The following is a 20967-nucleotide window of genomic DNA, read 5'->3' as shown; positions in this document are numbered from 1 at the left end:
AAGAAGACTTCTTGTGTTGTATGGGTTTCTGCTCAAGCTGCTTTCTAATTCCCCAGTGTTTCTGAAGACACGCCTGTAAGTTAACCATTTGTTTTGTATTTCTGATCGGGTAGAGTAAAGTTGACTCTAGAAGGCCTGGAGAAAGATGAGGATGATGACGAGGGCCAAGAAAAAACATCCCCTACTGTTCCTCAAAAAATGGCAAACACTGTGGAGTTCTCCTTAATAACCAACAATGAATATAAATGCCGACACTCTCAACCAGACTGTGGTTACGCTTTGCAGCCAGATCGATGGATAGAATATACTATACAAACCATGGAGCCTGATAACTTGGAATTAATCTTTGATTTTTTCGAGGTATGTTGCTTTACCACTTCGAAGCAACTCCAGTCTGCCTTCTGGAGTTGAAGGAGTTGATTACTTTGAGGATTCCACTGATGGCATCAGCCTGCAAAGTGATCAGCTTGATCTTTGGGATGTTACTTGTGTAAATGGTTTAAGAGTCTGTTTGCTGATGCACCATTGTACAGATTTTTGTTTTTGAGTTGTCTCAGTATGATACAAAGTCTTGTGTTTTCTCCTTCTTGATAATAGTTAATTCAAATTGGTCTCAAATCTTAGTGTGTGGTACAGTATATAGTTAGGTTAGCTTGATTTTTATCCTTTAACAGGGGTGAGTTCTGCTTATCCTCTCTGAATTTTAACAGTGCATATAGGGGCTGGTTAAAATACAACTATTTCATCTTGATTTTAAGTTACAAAAAAAAATCTATGTAGTAATTAGTACAAATTAAAACTGTGCAGATTCTCGCTACTTCATTTGCTACTTTGCACTCAAAGCATTTCAAGAAAAGTTAAATATTGATAGCTTTTAACAAAACTAACTTTGGTCTTTTCATACTGTTTATGGAGAAGAAAGTTTTAAGCATTCTCTTTGGTCAAAAAAATGCCTTTAAATCACTTAGAGTCACAATTGTCAAGTTGCTACACAGTTCCTGAAATTAACAATGACCAAGTGCCTGTTTTTTTGCTAGTAGCTGTCTTCCTTCTCTGCAAATGAGTACAGACCTCTTTTAAACTTACATATTATTTAAGTTGAACTTTGTTTGAAGTGTGACTTGAGTATTTTAGAAGAGAGTATATTCCATATATGGCATTTTTGGTCTGACAAGGTTACCATATCTAAGAGTTTTATCAAAGATTGATGTACGTGGTTTTCTAGTTTTCAAACAACGATTTCATATTCCTATTTGTAACTTGCAACATAGTTGCATGAAAAATTTTGGTCTGAAACTTGTGTTTTCTGTAACACATGGGAGATTTCATTATATCAGTGACTGTGTATGTTTTGCTGAGGACCAAGGCTTCCAGGAGAAAGCAGAGTTGGTTAGTATTCTCACCCACATATAACAGTAGGTGTTTTGGTTCTTTCTGTGTTTTTAGGAAGATTTAAGTGAGAAAGTACTGCAAGATGATGAGCTCCCAGGTCATGTAGGTTCTGCCTGCCTCCTGTCATCCACAATTGCAGAATTTGGAAAGAGTGCTGGAATTCTTACACTTGCTATCATGGGCAGAAATCCAAGGAAGACAATTGGAAAAGTTCGAGGTACAGTTGATGCAATCAGACATAGATAACTTCACTGGAAGTCATCCATTATCTTTTGACATGTGAAGCATTTGGTATCTTTTCTTGTAGTGGACTACATCATTATTAAGCCAATCCAGGGATACACTTGTGATATGAAGGCCTCATATGCAAAATACTGGAAACCAAGAACAACTCTAGATGTTGGACACAGGGGAGCAGGAAATTCTACAACAACAGCTAAGTAAGTTCATTTGTGTTTTAATCTGTTGGTTTGGTTTAATGGTTTTTGTTTTTTTTTCATGAATACCAACTGAGGAAGCAGCTGGTTTCAAATTAAAAGCTATAACCCATAACTGTTTTAACTCTTCAATATTAAACGTGAGTGTTCCACAGAACAAAGACTTCCAATTTGTGTTTCTGTTGCTTCAATGAACTTCATAGTGCCGTTAATAAAACTTTTTCCTTTGCTATTATTTCAGACTTGCTAAAGTTCAAGAGAACACGATCGCTTCTTTGAGGAATGCTGCAAGTCATGTACGTACACACATTTACATGAACACAGTACTTGTATGGTTAAAACTAGTGTGGCTTGTATGCTTAGTTTTCAAGATTCAGTACAATATATATTAAATGTGTTGATTAATAAAAAAGAAAAAAAGCATTAAATTATGAAGCTGTGGAAGTTCCCTGAGAAACAGGAAAGGAAGAAACAGCTTAGTTTAAACTTTCATTCTTAAGTTTCCTCAAAAACCCCTTATATTATATATTATATATATTATATATATTATATATATTATATATATATATATATATATATATATATATATATATATAATATATAACATATTCTGGTGTTATTTTAACTTCAGCCATGCAGAGACTGAATAATTTTGAACAGATGATTGAAGTCTGGCTCTTCTAGAGCCAGCATACTCTAGGGCAGCAAAGGTCTCACTCAGGGACTGCAGAGTACCTTAAACTGGTTTGCAAAAAAGGGACTTGAGTTCTAAGAATAAGTTCTTAGAATAAAACCGTCCTTTGTTCCAGTGGTTGTTAAAATGAACATTTTTGACTTCTTGGATCTTAAAAGTCTTGAAGGATATTGAATTTGGAGATACACTCCTCTGATGCTTAAATTCTGTGACCTATATCGTTGATTTTATCCCTTCCAAAATTTGTTATTGAAGTGATCTGTGATAAGATCAACCTTGATGAAGAGGCAGTGAGGCAGAGTAGCTGGAGTCAGTCCTATATTTTCACTGAAACACAGTCTTAATATGACTGTGGTTACAGTCATATTAAGATGCTGCTATGAGATCACGTGCTGCTTAACTTGTAGGTTTCGGAGACTTCCCTGGTACTGTAACAGTACCAGAAGAATCCACTAGTGTGGAATCTTACCAGACATCCTTTGTAGTTATTAATGCTCTGCTGCTGCCATCCCTTTATATTTATTGACTTCTTATTCTTGAAACTGTAATGCCCGTAGAGTCTCATTTTGTAGGTGGAGTAGAATTTGAATACAGTGTCTGGACCATGCAATGACTGGAGAGCAAATGAAAACTACAGTTATGAAATGATCTGTTTAAATAGTATTTTTTAATTTCCCAGTAGATACAGCGGGTTTCTAGACGCTTTTAAAAAGTCTGCAGAGAGTATGTTGAGGCAGAAATTTACTGTAAAATAATAACATCACCAGAAAAAAATACTTCTAATTATTTGTGGAATGAGAAGACTGACAGCATTCTCCTCAAGAAACTGGCTGCTCTTGGCTTGGACTGGCGCACGCTTCGTTGGGTTAGAAACTGGCTGGATAGCCGGGCCCAAAGAGTTGTGGTGAATGGAGCCAAGTCCAGTTGGAGGCCAGTCACTAGTGGCGTCCCCCAGGGCTCGGTGCTGGGGCCGGTCCTCTTTAACATCTTCATCAATGATCTGGATGACGGCATTGAGTGCACCCGCAGTAAGTTTGCAGATGACACCAAGCTAGGTGCGTGTGTCGATCTGCTCGAGGGTAGGAAGGCTCTGCAGGAGGATCTGGATAGGCTGCACCGATGGGCTGAGGTCAACTGTATGAAGTTCAACAAGGCCAAGTGCCGGGTCCTGCACCTGGGGCGCAATAACCCCAAGCAGAACTACAGGCTGGGAGAGGAATGGTTGGAGAGCTGCCAGGCAGAGAAGGACCTGGGAGTGATGGTGGACAGTCGGCTGAATATGAGCCAGCAGTGTGCTCTGGTGGCCAAGAAGGCCAACGGCATCCTGGCTTGTATCAGAAACACTGTGACCAGCAGGGCTAGGGAGGTGATCGTCCCCCTGTACTCGGCTCTGGTGAGGCCGCACCTCGAGTACTGTGTTCAGTTTTGGGCCCCTCGCTACAAGAAGGACATCGAGGTGCTTGAGCGGGTCCAAAGAAGGGCGACGAAGCTGGTGAGGGGCCTGGAGAGCAAGTCCTATGAGGAGCGGCTGAAGGAGCTGGGCTTGTTCAGCCTAGAGAAGAGGAGGCTCAGGGGTGACCTTATTGCTCTGTATAAGTACATTAAAGGAGGCTGTAGCGAGGTGGGGGTTGGCCTGTTCTCCCATGTGCCTGGTGACAGGACGAGGGGGAATGGGCTAAAGTTACGCCAGGGGAGTTTTAGGTTAGATGTTAGGAAGAATTTCTTTACTGAAAGGGTTGTGAGGCATTGGAACGGGCTGCCCAGGGAGGTGGTGGAGTCACCATCCCTGGAAGTCTTCAAAAGACGTTTAGATGTAGAGCTTAGGGATATGGTTTAGTGGGGACTGTTAGTGTTAGGTCAGAGGTTGGACTCGATGATCTTGAGGTCTCTTCCAACCTAGAAAATTCTGTGAAAATTCTGTGATTCTGTGGAAGCCACTGCTACAAAAATATTTCTGCTAAGAAAGGAATGATTTGGAGACAGTCAAAATAAGTCAAAAACTGTTTCTGTGTGTTTCTTGTTCTTTCTGGGCCTTCAAATCCATAAAGATTATACTTAGAGATCTTGTTTAATCTTTCATCCTTTTTAAGCTTAACAGAAAATAACATGCATCTGAAAATAATAGAAGAACACTGGATGTAGAAATTTCTACTCTTGCAGTTGTTATAATGCTGCTGCAATGTCCTTTTGGATTTTGTTTTTGTTTTCCCTATTTTTAATCAGTTTTTGAGTAAGATGTGACTAGTAACAACCAGTATTGCATACAACTTCTGGTAGATGTCCAGGACCTGTGCATATTTGGAAACCTGTCTTCTGAGTTTTCTGCAGTTCTCGAGCCCTTGTGCATCAACTGTTAATGGATTTTTGTTTTGTTCGGTTGTCAATGTGTTTTTTTGTTTTCTGTAGGGAGCAGCATATGTGGAGTTCGATGTACACCTTTCTAAAGATCATGTGCCTATTGTCTACCATGATCTCACGTGTTGTATGGCAATGAAAAAGGTAAGGATGATGATCATATCTGTATTTCTTATCTGTATTTTTATCTTGGTGTGACCAATCCAGAAACTAATTTTTTTACTCATAGAAATAAGGTCTCATAGAAATAATGCTGGGAAATCAAGGAAAGGAAATACGTAGTGTTACTGTATGCATAAAGTACGGCTGGGAAGTTCAGTTCCTCCTTTTGATGTTGTAGCAACAGTGTTTCAGATGCATGATCTGTATCTCTTTAAATGTAAAATGCAGTTACTTGGCTTTTGTTTATTAATGGTTTGAAAGAAAAATGCACACAACTTCACTGAATTCAGTAGCACCTCTTGCAACCCCTTTAGATTCTCAGAGTAAGATCTTCTGGTTCTTTTTTTTGTTTGTTTGTGGGTTGGTTTTGGTTTGTGGGTTCTTGTTTTTGGTTTGTTCTGATTTGATTGGTTTTGTTGCTTTTGAGGGAGAGTTGATGTGATTTTCAACATGACTTCTCACCCCTGGTCGTACTTAACCGTTTAGGACAAGTATAGTGCTATGTATTCTTAAATGCACATTAGCTTAAACCAGAGTCTACCTTGTATCCCACTAGTGGCCAGTGGATGGAAAGCAGAAAATTGGAAGAAAAATGAATCTTCTCCTTGATTTAGAAATATTCTGAAAAAAATGGATTAAGCACAAATGGCTAGGTTTCCATTATTTTTTTTTCATTATTTCTTGAATCCCTTTTCCTTCGGCATTTGATCTTTCCTTTACCTGTGAGGTAAACAGTGTACTTCGTGCCTTCTGGGGACAGTAAGTGGGGCTGAAGAACTGCTTTGGTTTGCTTAGTGGGACAGAAGGAAAGGAGTTAGAACAGATGTGCTAGGAGCAGGAAAACAGGACTTGAAAGTGTCTTGTTCCTCTTCTAGCTCAAGTTATCAGTTGTTGCAGTAGTTACTTTTTTCAATCAAAACATTTTTTCTGCTATTTTTGTAAGCATCGAGAGTAGGATAACATAAGCAGAGAACAGTACTGTTATTCCTGCATATGGATAATTGTTCCTTAAATGGTGCTCTGACCAGACATGCACAATACATTTTAAATAACCAAGTTTTATGAAGCATCAAAATTGAATGTTTTTATGGTGACATAACACTTCTTAACAATGAGAGAAACATAGGCCTAAGAGCTGGTGACTTAAACGCGGAGTTATTCTTCCTTTTGGTCTGTTGTATATTTTCCCTTGATCTCAGAATAATTGTTCTCAACCACAGTGGAGAGGCAAGTTTGAGCTTGAGCAGTTCTGGAAAGGGAAGTACTTACACAGCAAATCAGTGTTGTCTTGTTGAGTATGAATTTCTTCATAGTGAAAGAAAGGAAGTGAAAACCATGTTTATAGATATGTATTTTTTTTGGCAATATATTCTTGGAGGGGGGAGGGTTGTCTCAGTTTTACCAGGGCACTTGTCTCTGTATAAGCTTCAGAGACATTGTGTAAATAATTATGAATTGAATTGAATTTTAATTGCTTTTCATATTAACATATTAAAAACGTATATGAATTTTAGTACTTTGCAGTGATGCTTCATTGTGTATTATTTCTCTTCAAAGAAACTGGATACAGAACCTTTGGAATTGTTTGAGATTGCAGTCAAAGAGCTCACATTTGATCAACTGCAGTTATTGAAGGTATTGTTACTTTTTCTGGTTTGATACACCGGGTGTGGGATTTGTAGCTTTGATTTTTGGAGTAACTGCACATCGTGTGGGAGAACACAAGCTTTAAAAGTAGTACAAGTAGAACAGGTAGTTAATTTCAAGCATAGTACTCTTGTACCATCATTACAGCTTGAATAAATATCACTACTAAGGTTTTTTAGAAATAGCATCCAAACAACTTGCATAGATCCACCTCATTATGCTACCATTCATGTTTAAAAAAAAAAAAAAGTGTTGGTAGGGTTAATTTAAAGCCAATGCCGTGGAAGAAAGATACCATTCACCAAGTCTGTATAGTTCTTATATTTCCCTGTTAACAAGAGAGATCCAGATTATGTTGGCTTCCTCCTTGGAGCTGCATGTAGGGGTTTAGAAGGGTCTGTGGTTCAACAGTCTGGATTGGACAAACTGGCCGGAACTAATTGAATTCAATTTATTTGGGTATCGCTGTGTCTTCCAAATAGAAATTGTCTGCCTACATAAAACGGGATCAGGGATAAGACTGGTCCACTGAAGACCAAGCTGAGAAGATACTTGTGCTCAGTCAAGGAAGCAGCTGGTCTAACCAAGAATGATGTTTCTTCCAGTTACTTCCACTGTGTCTGTAAATGAACCTCTAAACTTAAAATAAATAGATGATGATAATTAAAGTTTAAAAAGAAAATCAGAAGGAAATTGTGTTGTACTTGTAATAAGATCTCTGTGGGTGGAACACTTGTTAATTTTATTATTTTGATGCTTTTTAGCTGGCTCATGTGACTGCCCTGAAAGTTAAAGATCACAATGGTGCGTACTTGTTGGCAAGAGTCTTGGGATTAATTTATTACGATGTAATGATACATAGTCAACAATTGCAGTAACTTATTCTAATTGTATTTGGCTTTTTCCTGAAAGTGTGTAAATGCTTAATTGGTTACTTTAGTTTTAAGCTGTCTGTAGAGCTTTTTGCTGGGAAGTAGACACCTGAATGGGAGTTACTCCCTTGGAAGAGAGGGGACAGAAGGGTTCAAGTTGCTTGCATGGCTAAATATATATTGATGAGTATTCAAAGTGTAATTGCCCGTAGTGTTTCTTTTTTATGCTTCTCTGCCGTTTTAGCACCTCTGCAGAATTGCAGACAAGAACTTCGTTAACTGTTACACGGCATCTTATTTGTGCTATAAGTCTCAGACTGTAATACATCTCCTTCATGGGGACGTCAAAATGATGCAAAGCATCTCTCATGTCCTACTTGTCTGAGAAAAGAAAAAAATAATAAACCTTGACAGGCATGGCTGCTTCTACTGACTGTGATTCAGTGACTGAGAGAGTGAGGTATGGGAGAAGCTGCTTCTGACAAATATCGTCAAAAAATGTTCCTGCTGGTAGAACAGGAATTGTCAACACCATTGTTGGGAGTATGTCAGTGTTAGAGAGAAATCTTAAACAATCAAAAGATAAACCTGGTTCAGTTTTTCATTCTTAAAGATGTTGTGGTTCTGAGCCAGTTAATTCTTGCTGGATTAGGAGTGTTACTATCTATTTTAATCCAATATTTTGTATTTATTTTCAGCATCTTTTAAAGAAGAAGAAAACTCTGCTTATGAGACCCAGCCGTTTCCTTCTCTTCAGAGAGTAAGCAGTGAACGTAGAGCAAGAGATGATGATTATAGAACATGCAAACATGCAGTTTACTTTGTGCTACTCGTGTAGTGATGGACATTAATTTTTTTTAATTATTATTTTAAACATCCAGTATCAGTGTTGGAACTGAAAATCTAGGGTTTTGTGTTGTTTTTTGCACGCTGGAGCCTCACCAGCACATAAAATCAGTAGTTTCCATACCTTCAAAGGCTCTTAATTCAGAAGCCCAAGTTGTGTAGCTCAGGATATGCTCAACTGAGCAGCTGGCTGACCATCTGGGCATTGCATTTCAATGCATTGACAGTTGTTTGCTGAATTTAAGGTTTGTGTGGGGGAAAGGCTTTTGGGAGTTGATTGTGTAGTCTTGGCCGTGTAGCAGAGCCAGACATAAAGAAAACAAAAGTGAATATCTAAAATGTTTCCCTTTGTGACTATTTGCAAACTATTGGCTTTGTAGTGGTTTGTTTTTCCCAGAAACTATTGTCCAAATAGCTTGATACCATTTGCAACATCTTTTCTGGAACTGCTATTGTTTCCCCTTCTTGTTCTCTTCCTAATGTCTAGACTGCTCATTTAGCATGTCTTTTAGGGACTTTTTTTTATACAATAATACTGCTTTCTATTTGGACTATAAAGATTATTAGTACCCAGTTAATACTTATGTGAGAATTAATATAAATTATTTATATAATAAATAAATCTGTAATGGACTGAACTATTGAGGTTCAATTCGTACACGTTTTGGCTCTCCAAAGTTCACTTTCTTCCTGTGAGAAAGGGAATATTACTCTTCTCTGTACCTTCGTATTCATAGGATTAAAGAATCATCCAGCATTTTTTTTATTTCATTAGCTGTTACTTCTGCATTTTGACTTAGTCACCTTATAATTAAAAATTTTCTTTACAAGCATTTCACTTTTTTGTTCTTATCATAATAATAAGCTCATGGATTTCATACATAGGACTATTGTTACTGAAGGTACTTCTTGTATTAAACAAAAGCTTTCTAGAGAAGTATATAACACTTATTTTTTTCAGGAGTGTAAGTGGGGCATTTATCTCAAGTGTTAAAGGTGAATTGACTTACATTTGTACTTGATCAAATCTTGAAAATTTATCAAAACTTTTACGTGGTTCTTAGCTTTAAACTGAAGAAGAAAAAAGTAAATGTATTAAGGTTTTTTGGTGTTGTGTTTTTTGGTTTGTTCGGTTTTAGTTGACTGTTAGACCCCATTGGGGTTACATTCCAGTGCATTCTTCCAGTAATTACCCTAATAGTACTTAGTTGATCCCCTTAGCAGTGGAGTATCTTCATAATGAAATCTTTGCAGGTCCTGGAGTCAGTTTCTGAAGACGTTGGCTTCAACATAGAAATAAAATGGATCTGCCAACAAAGGGTAAGTGAATGTACAGGAGATTTACTTTGATACTTTGCTGTGTTCATGGCTAAGGCTTGCAATTTGATATGACAGTTTCTTAGGAGCTATAAACAAAGAAGCATTTTTATTTTAGTGTGCCCCTTTTATTTTATGGCCCATTATCTTTAAAACAGAGTATATCGCCACCGCTTTTGCAACTGAACAAGCATGCTCTCAAAGCAATGGGATGTATTTGCAGGACTTAGCTCACAGTACAGCTCTGCTTTTTTTCTGCATTTTTTAATGTTCTTTCATGGATTTCCTTTGTATTTTCAAAATTAAAGAAGACTTCATAGCAGCTTTCCCCTTAGGTGCGAAGACTGAATTTTTCAGTCAGTCGTGCTGTTAGAATTCAGCTGTTCTTCTAAGACAGTCCTGCAGAGCTGTAGCTGGCATTCAGGAGACTGAAGGAGTGACTTCTGTATTCAGACTTGTAAACTCAGGTCTTGTTTTGCTGAAGTTGAAAGAGATTGTAGCTTGTTAAAATAATTTTAGTAAGCATCAATTAAAGTGGCTGAAACTTGTCTTTTCTTTTTAATAGGATGGACAGTGGGATGGCAACTTGTCAACTTACTTTGATATGAACCTCTTTCTAGATATTATTCTAAAAACAATTCTGATGAATGCTGGAAGAAGAAGAATTGTTTTTTCTTCTTTTAATGCAGATATTTGTACAATGTAAGTTAAGGAGCAACCATATGTTTTCTTTTTTATTTGATTAAATTTACTTTCAAGATAAGTATACCCAACTATTCACTAACAAGAAGTTCCAGTTAGGCCTAAAATTTGGGCACAAAAATAGATGGGAATTGAAACAAGGAATTAGACCCCTTTGATATCTGAGCTGTGACAAAAATCAAATAGGAAAATGAAGTCAAAGTAGATATTTTTGTCAAGTGCCTTTCTGCATGCTTCAGTCTTAACACAGCAAAAAAAACAAGTCAGTATTTCTTATGGTATCACAAAGTCTGTTTCAGATACACTTAAGGGATACAGAAGCCTAATTTACAAATAAAAAACTGTTAGATTTTTTTCTATGTATTTGCCTTTTTTAGAGAACAGGAAATTAAATAGCTTTGAATTACGGTGGCTCTTTTTGGTAAGAAGAATTCCTCTTGTGGAATGTCGAATACATTGCAGCACAGAAAAAGCATAGGAAATAACTGGGAAGCAAACAGTTGGGCTATATGTGAATTAACAAGATGCTGTAGTATGTTGTAACAAGAAGTGATTGAGCACTATGAATGAAAAGCTTAGTGGAAACATCATTTGATGAGAGACTGATGAAATACCATGGAAGGATAAATAGGATAAAACCAAATCAAGGTACTGATAAAAGAATTACAAAACAAGCGTGAAAGCATGTAACGCATTAATCCTAGAACTGTGTTTCCATCTACTGTCATTTAATGCCCCTAAGTGGTATTATCCATCTTGAAAATTACATTAATAAGGTTAAGTATCGTTCATTAAACACAATGGATTCTTATCATGTATTTTCGTTTTGCTCTATTAAGAAAACTACAGATTTGGATAGCTTTCAAGGAGTTTATGTAAACATTTTTTGGGTGTGGATTAGAGTTGAACATGAACTCAAGCTTCCCTTTAACTGTGTTTTAATCTCTGACAATGCCAAACTGTTGGAGCAAGTTTGTCACAATAGTTTGCTATGAAAATGCAATATGATTTTGTTGCACCACTCAAATGCACATGCAGCAAAATTCTCAAACAATAAGATTGAATTTCCATGCTTTTAAACTTCCTACTTGCAAACGTTTTTTATAACAGGGTCCGACACAAGCAAAACAAGTATCCTGTGTTATTTCTCACCCAAGGAGAATCGAAGATCTATCCGGAACTTATGGATCTCAGATCTCGTACAACTCCAATTGCCATTACTTTTGCACAGTTTGAAAACTTGCTGGTAAGCTGACAAGCTCTGGTACTTCTCTGTAATAAAATTAAATTGAATTATTACTAATTATTGTAAATCCATAATTTTTTACCCAAAATTGCAAACAAACTCATAAATGCATTAACGTTAGTAACTACCAAAAAAATAAGGTCTGTGTTTTAAATTTCTATTTAGTATGTTGCTTAGAAAATACAGGGCTAAACTCTTTAATTGTACTAAGCTGTCATATGAAGTTATTATAAGGAGCTACAAGTGTCAATAAAAAAGCTAATATGAGAACTTTTCAGGTTTTTAATTGAAGTGTTTTATATTTCAGGGAGTTAATGTGCATTCTGAAGACCTGCTGAGGAATCCATCGTTCATTAAAAGAGCCAAATCTAAAGGCTTAGTTATTTTCTCGTGGGGAGATGATGCAAATGACCCAGATAACAGGAAGAAGTTGAGAGAATATGGTGTTCATGGGCTAATATATGACAGGTATGTGCTTGAAAAAGAAAAAGTAGAATATTTAAGTTCAAGAAATGGTTGTATCCTGAATCCTGTGAAGCTCCACGTTCCTTTATGATTGACTGGGTGCAGAGTATCTTCCTTCTCTACTACAAACACAACAAGCCCATAAAACCAGTTGCAGAAAGAGATACACTAATTCCTATTCTTCTAGCTGTGTATATGAATCAGAATAACTTCTGCTTCTAATGAGGCTAATGGAAATAAAATTTAACTCTAAAGAACTAGTGCATGGCCTACACATTTAGTACGCTATTAATATTTCTGACAGTAATTTTTCAAATGTGTATTACAGGGTGGTGAGGACAGTGTTATTTTAACTGTCTGACTGCAATTTTCACTTTTCTACATTTATTGATGGAAGTAGTTAGCACAACTTTTAAACAAATGAATTATGCTTAGTTTTCCCCAGCCTTGTGATCAGTTCTGTTTCAGAGTTCATAGAATCAGAGAATGGCGGAGAATTGGGTTGGAAGGGCCCTTAAAGATCATCTACTTAAACCCCCCTGCCATAGGCAGGGATGCCACCCACTGGATCAGGTTGGCCAAGGCCCCATCCAGCCTGACCTTGAACACCTCCAGGGATGGGGCATCCACAGCTCCTCTGGGCAACCTGCTCCAGTGCATCGCCACCCTCTGAGTGAAGAATTTCCTCCTAACCTTTAATCTAAATTTCTCCTCTTAGTTTAAAACCATTCCTCCTTTTCCTGTCATTATGTGACTGAGCAGAGAGTTGCTCTCCATCTTTTTTTATAATTACCCTTCAAGTACTGAAAAGCTGCAATGAGCATTTGTGTATAGTTTTACGATTTTTTTTGTATTAAAATACCTTCAGAGTGACTCTCATGGCAAATTGCTGCCAAAAATAATCACTTCAGAGGTTAAGGTATCTCTGCAGTTCAGGTGGACATCAGAATACTACGTGAAGTCTTTGAACAATGGATTTACTTCAAGTCCTTTCAAAAATCAGAAGTTTCAGAAAGATATGAAATTAATCGCAGGAGATAGTTGCACAAAAATGTGTTTAGTTCACTATTACAAGAAGAATCTTGAACTTGGAAAGCTGAAATTAGTCAGAACCTTTAATTACAAAGAATATCTAATTAGGAAAGCACTAACTGTAGTGAAGATGTCAAACTGTGTAAGACTAAAACCTTCAAACTTCATGCTTTAGTGACGGCATTGCTTTGCATATGGTGCACCAAAAAAAGGCGAGGAAGATCAGGTAATTGTCAAGGGCTCTGTTCTCTACAAAGTGAAAAATGAAAGTCAGGTTGATATGCCTAGAGGCAAAAAGTCAAATACACTTAATTTTATAGTTCCGGACACCTAGACTCCTGCAAAAAGTTACCTAATTCCCTTTGATCCATTCTTGACTCCTGAGTCATTCCAGACTGGGTGGAGATTATCTGGCTTTCCAGTGGTATTCCTCCTTGTCCTGCGGTAGGTCTGCCTCTTCTCGTGGATGGTAAAAAGGAGTAACGAGACTTTTGCACTGGGGAGCAGCTTCAGATTTAAGTCACTGAAACATCAAGTCATCTTCTGTGCTGCAGCAGTGCTGCTTGTTAGACCTCTCAAAATTTAGACCCCGTTAGTGGATGGACAAATCTCTGGACTGGTGTGCACAAGATTTGGTTCTTAGTGTAGGGGTATTACCAAACGTGGTTCTGTGCCATGCATGGCTTGAAGTGATAAATCATTGGTCTGTGGACAGGTGAGGTGTTCTAATCAATTATCACTGCTTAAAGGGTTCTTCTTGAAATGTCTGTGCTTCTGATGACTACTAATCCAGTCTTTTCAGAGTTGTTAATTAATTACGGTGTAATAGATAAGCACTAGCATGGTAAGACAGTAAAATGTGTGATAGCCTTATTTCTGTCTTGGTACTGCTTCCTGTGCTTGGATATGTAATTACTCAATGCTACTGAAATAATGCTGCATTTATGCCAGGGCTGCAAGCCTGCAAAGTGTCATTCATCATGTCTTCTCTTTTGTACTGTTTAGTGGGTTTAAGTTGCAGCATGATAGCAGAACATGTTTTACCTCACAATTTGATGACTAACCAATTCATTGGAATTGGTTATATGCTGAGTTTCCTGGTGAAGTTAAACAAAAAAATAAATCTTTCACCTTCCTGTACTGTACAGACCATCTAGATTTTTAACTACTTGTGACTTCTCTGATCCACTTCTCCCCATATTTCTTCCACCTTGTTTACATCTTCCCACTATGAGAAGAACACAAAAATAATATCAATTACAAAGCTGTTCTTAAAAAAAAAAAAAAAGCAAACAAAAAAACAACAAATACGGTAGTTCAACAGTGCATTTTTTTTTTCTTTTCACTCAGTGTGACTGAGTAGCAAATGATCACTTTTTTCAGCATAACTATTGCAGGCTGGTTAACTCTATAGTTTCTAAACACTGCTAACTTTTTCTGTAGGCAAGAACAAATATTGGAATGCTCCTTTATGATCCTTAATAATTTTCTAAAGTTAATGATGGAATTAAGTTCAAGCTTAACACAGAACCCTTAGAAGGAACATGACACTTCTGAAACTTGCAGCACATGGATGCTGTCCTGTGCCTGGTGTTTTGTGTTGCTGTTCACTAGAGCTTTACTTAAATCATCTTTGTAGATGTTAATTGTGACAATGTTAGGAAGTGAACACATGGATTAAAACCTTTAGGTGAGCTTTAGGTTGTTTGGATATGGCCCCGGGTTCTTGCTATGGGTAGCATCTGGTAATTGTGTCAAGTATTATGAACTGTCTGGGTAGAGATGATTTCTATAAGCTATTTTTCTAAACTTAGTTATCCATGTAACGATGAGCAAAATGAATGTAGCCACTCGCGAAGATGGGAGAAAAGCTCTGTGCTGAATACCAAAAGTTGCTGATACCAAGTGTCGGGTGAAAAAAATACAGGTAGGGAGGGTCTGACTGTGTTTTGCATGGAGGAAAAGCTGCAAGGCTGAATCCGAGAAGCTTAACAATGCCACTGCTGTTAAAAGAACCAGCTCACTGGTGCAGGGGGAAGAATTTTTTTTTTTTTTTTTTTACCATCCTTTCTCCACTTGGGCTGCAAATTATGAGACATAGCCAAAGTCAGTAAGTGAAATGTATGGTCTAGTGCAGTTTCCAGGACAATATTCTGCTCTTTTCCTATGCTCAGTGAGCATTTATCTCAACACTTAAAATATCAAAACTACTTGTGTAAAAGACAACCTATAGAAAAGGTGACACCTCTGCCTCAATATCCAGGCTCCTGTTTGGGCCCTAATCTAGAAAAGTACATTAAAGGCACATCTGTGCATCTTCTGTTAACATGGAAAGTTAAATCTCATGGTAAAAACTCTTTATTAGTCTGGTGTTCAGATTTATTGAAAGAAGAAACTTGAACCTAGTATAGACAAATTCCCTGGATTGGCAAAAAAAAAAAAAAAGTTTTAAAACAGGATTTTGAAGGGGAATTAGCTGGCATTTTTCTCTTGGATAAACTTTGTAAATGGTCCAGAAAACACTTCTCTGTTTGAATTTACTTAAGACTGTTCTTACTGAGTTAAGCTCCTATAAAGAGTTGGTTAGAGATTAAACACCAATGTGGAGAGGGAGAGGGTGCTAACTTGGCTTGGCATTATCATCTTTTTTTTTTTAATTCTTTCTACATGATCTGAGTTCTGCTTGTTGAATAATACATACAGCTGCATGAAAATTATTAAGCCAGTAATCCTGAAACACTTCTGCCAAAAGCTTTTCCATGAGTATTTTCAGTGTGTTTGTCTCCACTCTAAATACTGCTTTTCCTTATGGCTTCACGTTGAGTTTGCAGGTTCCAGACAAAAGCTTTGTGCTGTATCAGTAATTTTCCAAAACTAATGCAAATTTTGTTGGCAATAAATGCAAAAGCATTGCAAAATCTTCTCAAATCTGTGACTGATTAAATCTGTGTCATTGGGTACAGTTTTTGTGCATGAAAACAGTATTTCCGCGTGACTGACTGTATTTTTGATTTTGAAATAATTGGTAAGAGAGATCGTGAAGCATTTCTCTTTCTGCCAGCTGAAGGTGTAGAATAAGGGACCCAAAAAAAAGTGGGAACATGAAGTTCTGGGGTGTAGGAGTAGTTGTGCTTCAAATGGTCTTCTCTGCCTTCAGCATAAAGAAGCACTACGCATGTTGTAGCAGATGTCCCAGCGAACAGTCTGAATGCAGCTTGGAAGGCTGGCTTCTGCAATCTTCATTGAAAAGAAATGAATATAAGGCAAGAATTACAGAATTTCTGCTTGCCTTAGCAAAGAACTAATAGAATGCCTGCTAGAAGCTGCCTAGCAACATGCCTAGCCATGTTTCCAGAGGCAAGGGGCCTGGAAACATGCCTTTGTTTTTCCATCGTCTATCTGATGGGAACGGCTTAAAACCAGGAGTTCATAAAGGGTGTTGCTATATTAACAACAGAAACAAACAAACAAAAATCCTTTCTCCTAGCTTCAGTGCTATGTCTTGAAAGCATAAAAGAATTGATGAGCTAGGTTCACTAAAGAAAGCAAAGGTCTTACCTGCATCGTGGGAAGAAGGTTGTATTGCGGATAGTTTTTATCAGGCAATTTGGGTTTTTATCATAATCCTGTATCAGGCTGTAGGTGCTGTGCAAGTAATTGAACTATGTGCCTTTGGTTCATGTACCTTAAAACTGGACAGCTTGCTATCTCTGGTCTTACAGATGTTGATCAAGTCCCTTACAGTAAGTCCTGTGGAATTTTTTCCAAGCTCATTTACTGTATCACTCCTTGAGCAGCACGTTACTCTTGTCTTGGGCTTCCCAACAGTTCAGAATGTGTCTTGCTGAGTTTAAAGGCACCTGGCATTCTGTTTTGGTCATGCCACTGTGTTTGGACATAGGTTGAAATTACTGAGTGAAAGAAAAAGATTGATTCAATAGAAATACGCTACTTGCTTGAAGGAATCTTAGATGAGAGGCAGTGTGAATATTCATAAGATGGTGAGGCAGAAGCCTTAGTAATTCCTTCCAGGAGTTTCCTTGGAAGGAGATAAACCTGGAGACCTGCAATATCTGAAAACAAAGGGAACTGGACTGAAGAAATTTGCCAGTGTTCATGTTTTGGGTATTGATAACATACTGATATTAGAAGTAATGATGATGATTAGAATGTATCCTTTTTATTTTGGCTGCAATAAGTTTGTACCAAAGTAGACCAAGGTTTTTCTTCCTTTCTTCCACCATGAAGTGCCATTTGCTCCAAGTAAAGAGGATGTGCTGTTTACATGGTGTAACTAGTTGAATTTGCATTAGGTATGAATAAAATTAGGTTTTGTTTTTTATTCTTCACCTAACATTGTAATAGTAATTTTAAGCAACCATAAATCAACCATTGTGCAGAAGACATATCGTTTTATATTGCAAGATTAGAGACAAAACGTAAGGTGCTAACCTCAAACATCTTGTTTTTGTAGACTTGCTGGTATGTGACTTCATTAGGAGAAAAAAAAAAGATGAGTAGCTTCATTTAGTTGTATTGTGAACTGTCAGGCTATACTGATAAGTCTGTCTCTTCTTTTCTCATTTATTCAGGATATATGACTCGAATCCCGAACAACCAAATATATTCCAAGTAGAACAACTGGAGCGTCTAAAGAAGGAATTACCAGAGTTGAAAAGCTGCGTGTGTCCCACAGTTAGCCACTTCAAATCCATATCTCCATGTAAATGTCATCATAGTTGCCTGGAAGAGAAAACTGTAGATAACTTGCAGAGTGTTCAAATGCAAAAGGACTGATTCTAGGCAGAATGCTGTTTTTTATCTGTTTAACTTCGACCATTGGAACAGTGCTCTCCATGCCTTGACTGTTTGTTTCTTTAAGTACCCCAAACAGCAATAACCGTGTTCCTCCTTCCTGACAATACTTGCTAAAGTTTCAATGTTAAAATATTCAGCCAGTTATAGTTGTTGCAGTTTACATACGCAGTTTTAAGTTTCCCATAATCAAGTCTCAAATTTTGAAGCAGTAAGTTTAGTATTAACACTAAGTGTGTTTTTTAAAAATAAGCACTCTAAGGAGTGGAAGCTAAACTAAATTGTAGAGAAATTACAATGACCTGATGGTGAAAATGCTTTAAAAAAAAAAAAGTTTTGATTTCGATTTTATTTCAATAGTACAGCTCATCAGCTTGTACGTGACAACAGGAAATTAAGAGTGATGGTAAGGTACATAAAGTTAGATCTAGCCCAAGTAAATCGGTACCTCTATCTATATATGTATTTGCACTGATAGATCCACCTGTATAAAGCTTTGTGCCATTTAAAAAAAAAAAAAACACTCTACACCTTTAAGTAAATTGCAGTGCATATTAACTCATTTTCCCCCCTTCATGGACATTTAGGCTGCTGCCATTGTTTTCTGATTTGCCAACTGAGTGGTACAGTGTCTGTGTTTAGTAGTGAGGGGTGAACCACAACTATGAGCATTTTTCATTAGTCTCACACAAGCCTGCTAAACTTCAGGAATGTTGCTCATAATTTTAATATTAACAATTACAGAAACACCTGTCAGTGGTTGAGAATCTTTTTTGCACAGTAACCTTAATAAACAAAATATGTACCATGCACAAACTCTAGAAAATGCATGCTTTAGTTTTTAAGCATGAAATTTAGGTGTTTGCTGAGGTCCTTGCATCTTTACGGTGCTAGTTATGTGTGAAGGGTGCAAGGACTAACTAAACTACTTAACCTTCTTTGCCTAAAACCACAAGCCTGTTATTCACAAACATTTGGAAAAAAAAAAAGGCTATACCATTCATGGTTTGTCTTTCTTACATAACATAAGCCACTAGCTTTTGTATTTTGCAAGATTTGATTTTTTTTTTTTTTTTTCAGAGCAGGAATTACAACTGTACTGAATTCAGATAATCTGTATGCTGTTGGCTGATCCCTATCCTTTGTAATTTATTATGAAGTTATAGTTTAGAATCCTTAATAGATAGATGCATGTCCTTTTTCCTCCTGAAGTTGCAGGTCATGCCAACACAACAGCTGTAACTTTCTACTGAAGTGTTAATGTATAATAAGAATGAAAAATATTTATTTTTTTTCTCTTGTAAATTGACAATGAAAACAATAGTGTGTACTATATTCTTTATATACAGTCATTGCTACATAGAACTGATTGTACAAAGAGTAAAGCCATTACAGATACATGCTTGAGCCTGCACCACTGAGCAGTTTGGAACAAACAGCTTGTTTCAATTTGCCTTGTACATTTTAGTATTTAAGGTTTGTCCTGCACAAACAGCACAGTCATGATTAGCTATCTGGAAGCTGTCTTTTATTAAAAAAAAAAAAAAAAAAAAAGCTTCAAAGTGTGTGAACTGTGTTTTTGGGAAGGAGGGAGGGAAGGAGCTCTGAACCTGATTCTTGACATCAACAACGATCGCCTGCAGCTGTTACCGGATAGAGCAACTCCAGATTCCCCACTTGTCAATGTGTGGGATTAATTCTTAGTTGTTTATAATTTGTGTACCCTGGGAACCTCTTTTGAAGGGTTTTGAGGGCTTTCACAACGAAGTGGCTGTGGCAGCTGCTTTTTTCCTGCATAGTAGCAGGTCGCTAAGGTAAGTGTATGCCTGGAAAGGCCGCTGGTAGTGTTCCACTGGGCCAGAGTGTAAATCAGCCTGATTTCTGTTGTTTTATGCTTATACATTCTCCAAAAGCTTAAACCTTTTTCACTCTCCTGCAGTTCACAGACATCAAAACAAAAACGGGTAAAAGACAGTGGCTTTGTTGGGAACACCTCTGTTTTTCAGGGTGTTTGAGTGCAGACAACCACCTTCAGACAAAAACATACTCAGCACCCACTATTCCAATAACTGAACTTCCTCTCTGCTTCCATAAGTGCTGGCCTTGACCCCTTGAGTCACATTCACCCAGGCCATTGCTGGGATGGTGCTGCAGTGTGTTCTGATGGTGTTTGCTGTTCCTCTGGTGGCCAAGAGCACAGCTATGGAGAAATGAAATAAAATAAAGGAAACTCCCTCCCTTCAGACGGAGGGAAGGGAATGAAGCAGCAAGCGTTTTTTAGTCTGGATTTTCTGCTGGAATGTGTTAACCTCTGGCTGGTTAGGATCTTGCTGTATTTTGATTGCTTGCTGGAGCATAGCTGCTTGTTCCAGCAAAGGGACTGCTACATTTTTAAAAAGAAAATTTCTTTTTAAATTAATCCTAAACTCTCTAAACTGGTAGATGAGAGAATTTCACTCCTACCTTTGGAGTTTCCTGTATCTTGGCCTCAAAGGCTGGACTACACGAGTTCTGATAGCTGTGTTAGGTTGTACTCTGGTTCTGTTCCCCTTAAATAAAAGAGAAGGGGGAATGATGGCAAAATAGCCCAATATGACAAGAGTAGTTGGGAGAGAAGTTCCCTGCATGTGAGTGCTTGGACAACAAAATACTTAATTGTTGTGACAAACTTCTGGTAAGGTTGAGACAAGGACAGGTCTGGGGAAGACCTTACATGTTGGATGTATGGGAGGAGTGAAGCTCACCCACCTTTACAGCCAACTTCCCTGTTGGCCAGGAAGACAGGATTTGTCCTTCTAAATCTCTGCTACAGTAGCAGAGAGCTGGTTTGTCCCTGGGAGGGTGGCCTCCCCAGCAGCTAATGATGCGGTTGTGTTACCTGCTGCTGACCGATGTATTGGTGCTCCCCCTGTGTGCAGATCCCCTGTATTTGCCTTTCCATTGACTGTTCTTTGTATTTCAAACTACTGTCCCCCAAATGAACTA

The 20967-nt window shown here is 37.7% G+C and overlaps 1 protein-coding gene across 7 annotated transcripts in view; it reads left to right on the top strand.

The window, feature by feature from the left end:
- GPCPD1 (glycerophosphocholine phosphodiesterase 1) overlaps positions 1 to 18505 on the top strand; it is a 44076-nt gene extending 25571 nt beyond the window's left edge. For 6 of the 7 annotated variants that reach the window (XM_068675539.1, XM_068675540.1, XM_068675543.1 and 3 more), the window contains 13 exons: positions 114 to 360; positions 1447 to 1609; positions 1700 to 1832; positions 2071 to 2125; positions 4930 to 5022; positions 6598 to 6675; positions 7452 to 7491; positions 8258 to 8319; positions 9660 to 9725; positions 10288 to 10424; positions 11535 to 11670; positions 11978 to 12138; positions 17760 to 18505. In XM_068675539.1, the coding sequence (XP_068531640.1) occupies positions 114 to 360; positions 1447 to 1609; positions 1700 to 1832; positions 2071 to 2125; positions 4930 to 5022; positions 6598 to 6675; positions 7452 to 7491; positions 8258 to 8319; positions 9660 to 9725; positions 10288 to 10424; positions 11535 to 11670; positions 11978 to 12138; positions 17760 to 17964 (1576 nt within the window). In that variant the 3' untranslated portion in view covers positions 17965 to 18505. Of the gene's footprint in view, positions 1 to 113; positions 361 to 1446; positions 1610 to 1699; positions 1833 to 2070; positions 2126 to 4929; positions 5023 to 6597; positions 6676 to 7451; positions 7492 to 8257; positions 8320 to 9659; positions 9726 to 10287; positions 10425 to 11534; positions 11671 to 11977; positions 12139 to 14981; positions 17720 to 17759 lie in introns of those variants that run through there. The other variant, XM_068675544.1, reaches the window with a different exon arrangement.
- The last annotated feature ends 2462 nt before the right edge of the window (positions 18506 to 20967 follow it).

This window comes from Anas acuta, chromosome 3 (genome assembly GCF_963932015.1).
Source record: "Anas acuta chromosome 3, bAnaAcu1.1, whole genome shotgun sequence".
Classification (NCBI taxonomy): Eukaryota; Metazoa; Chordata; class Aves; order Anseriformes; family Anatidae; genus Anas; species Anas acuta.
The sequence above is the reverse complement of the archived record's forward strand: the minus strand, read 5'-3'. Positions and strand labels throughout refer to the sequence as shown.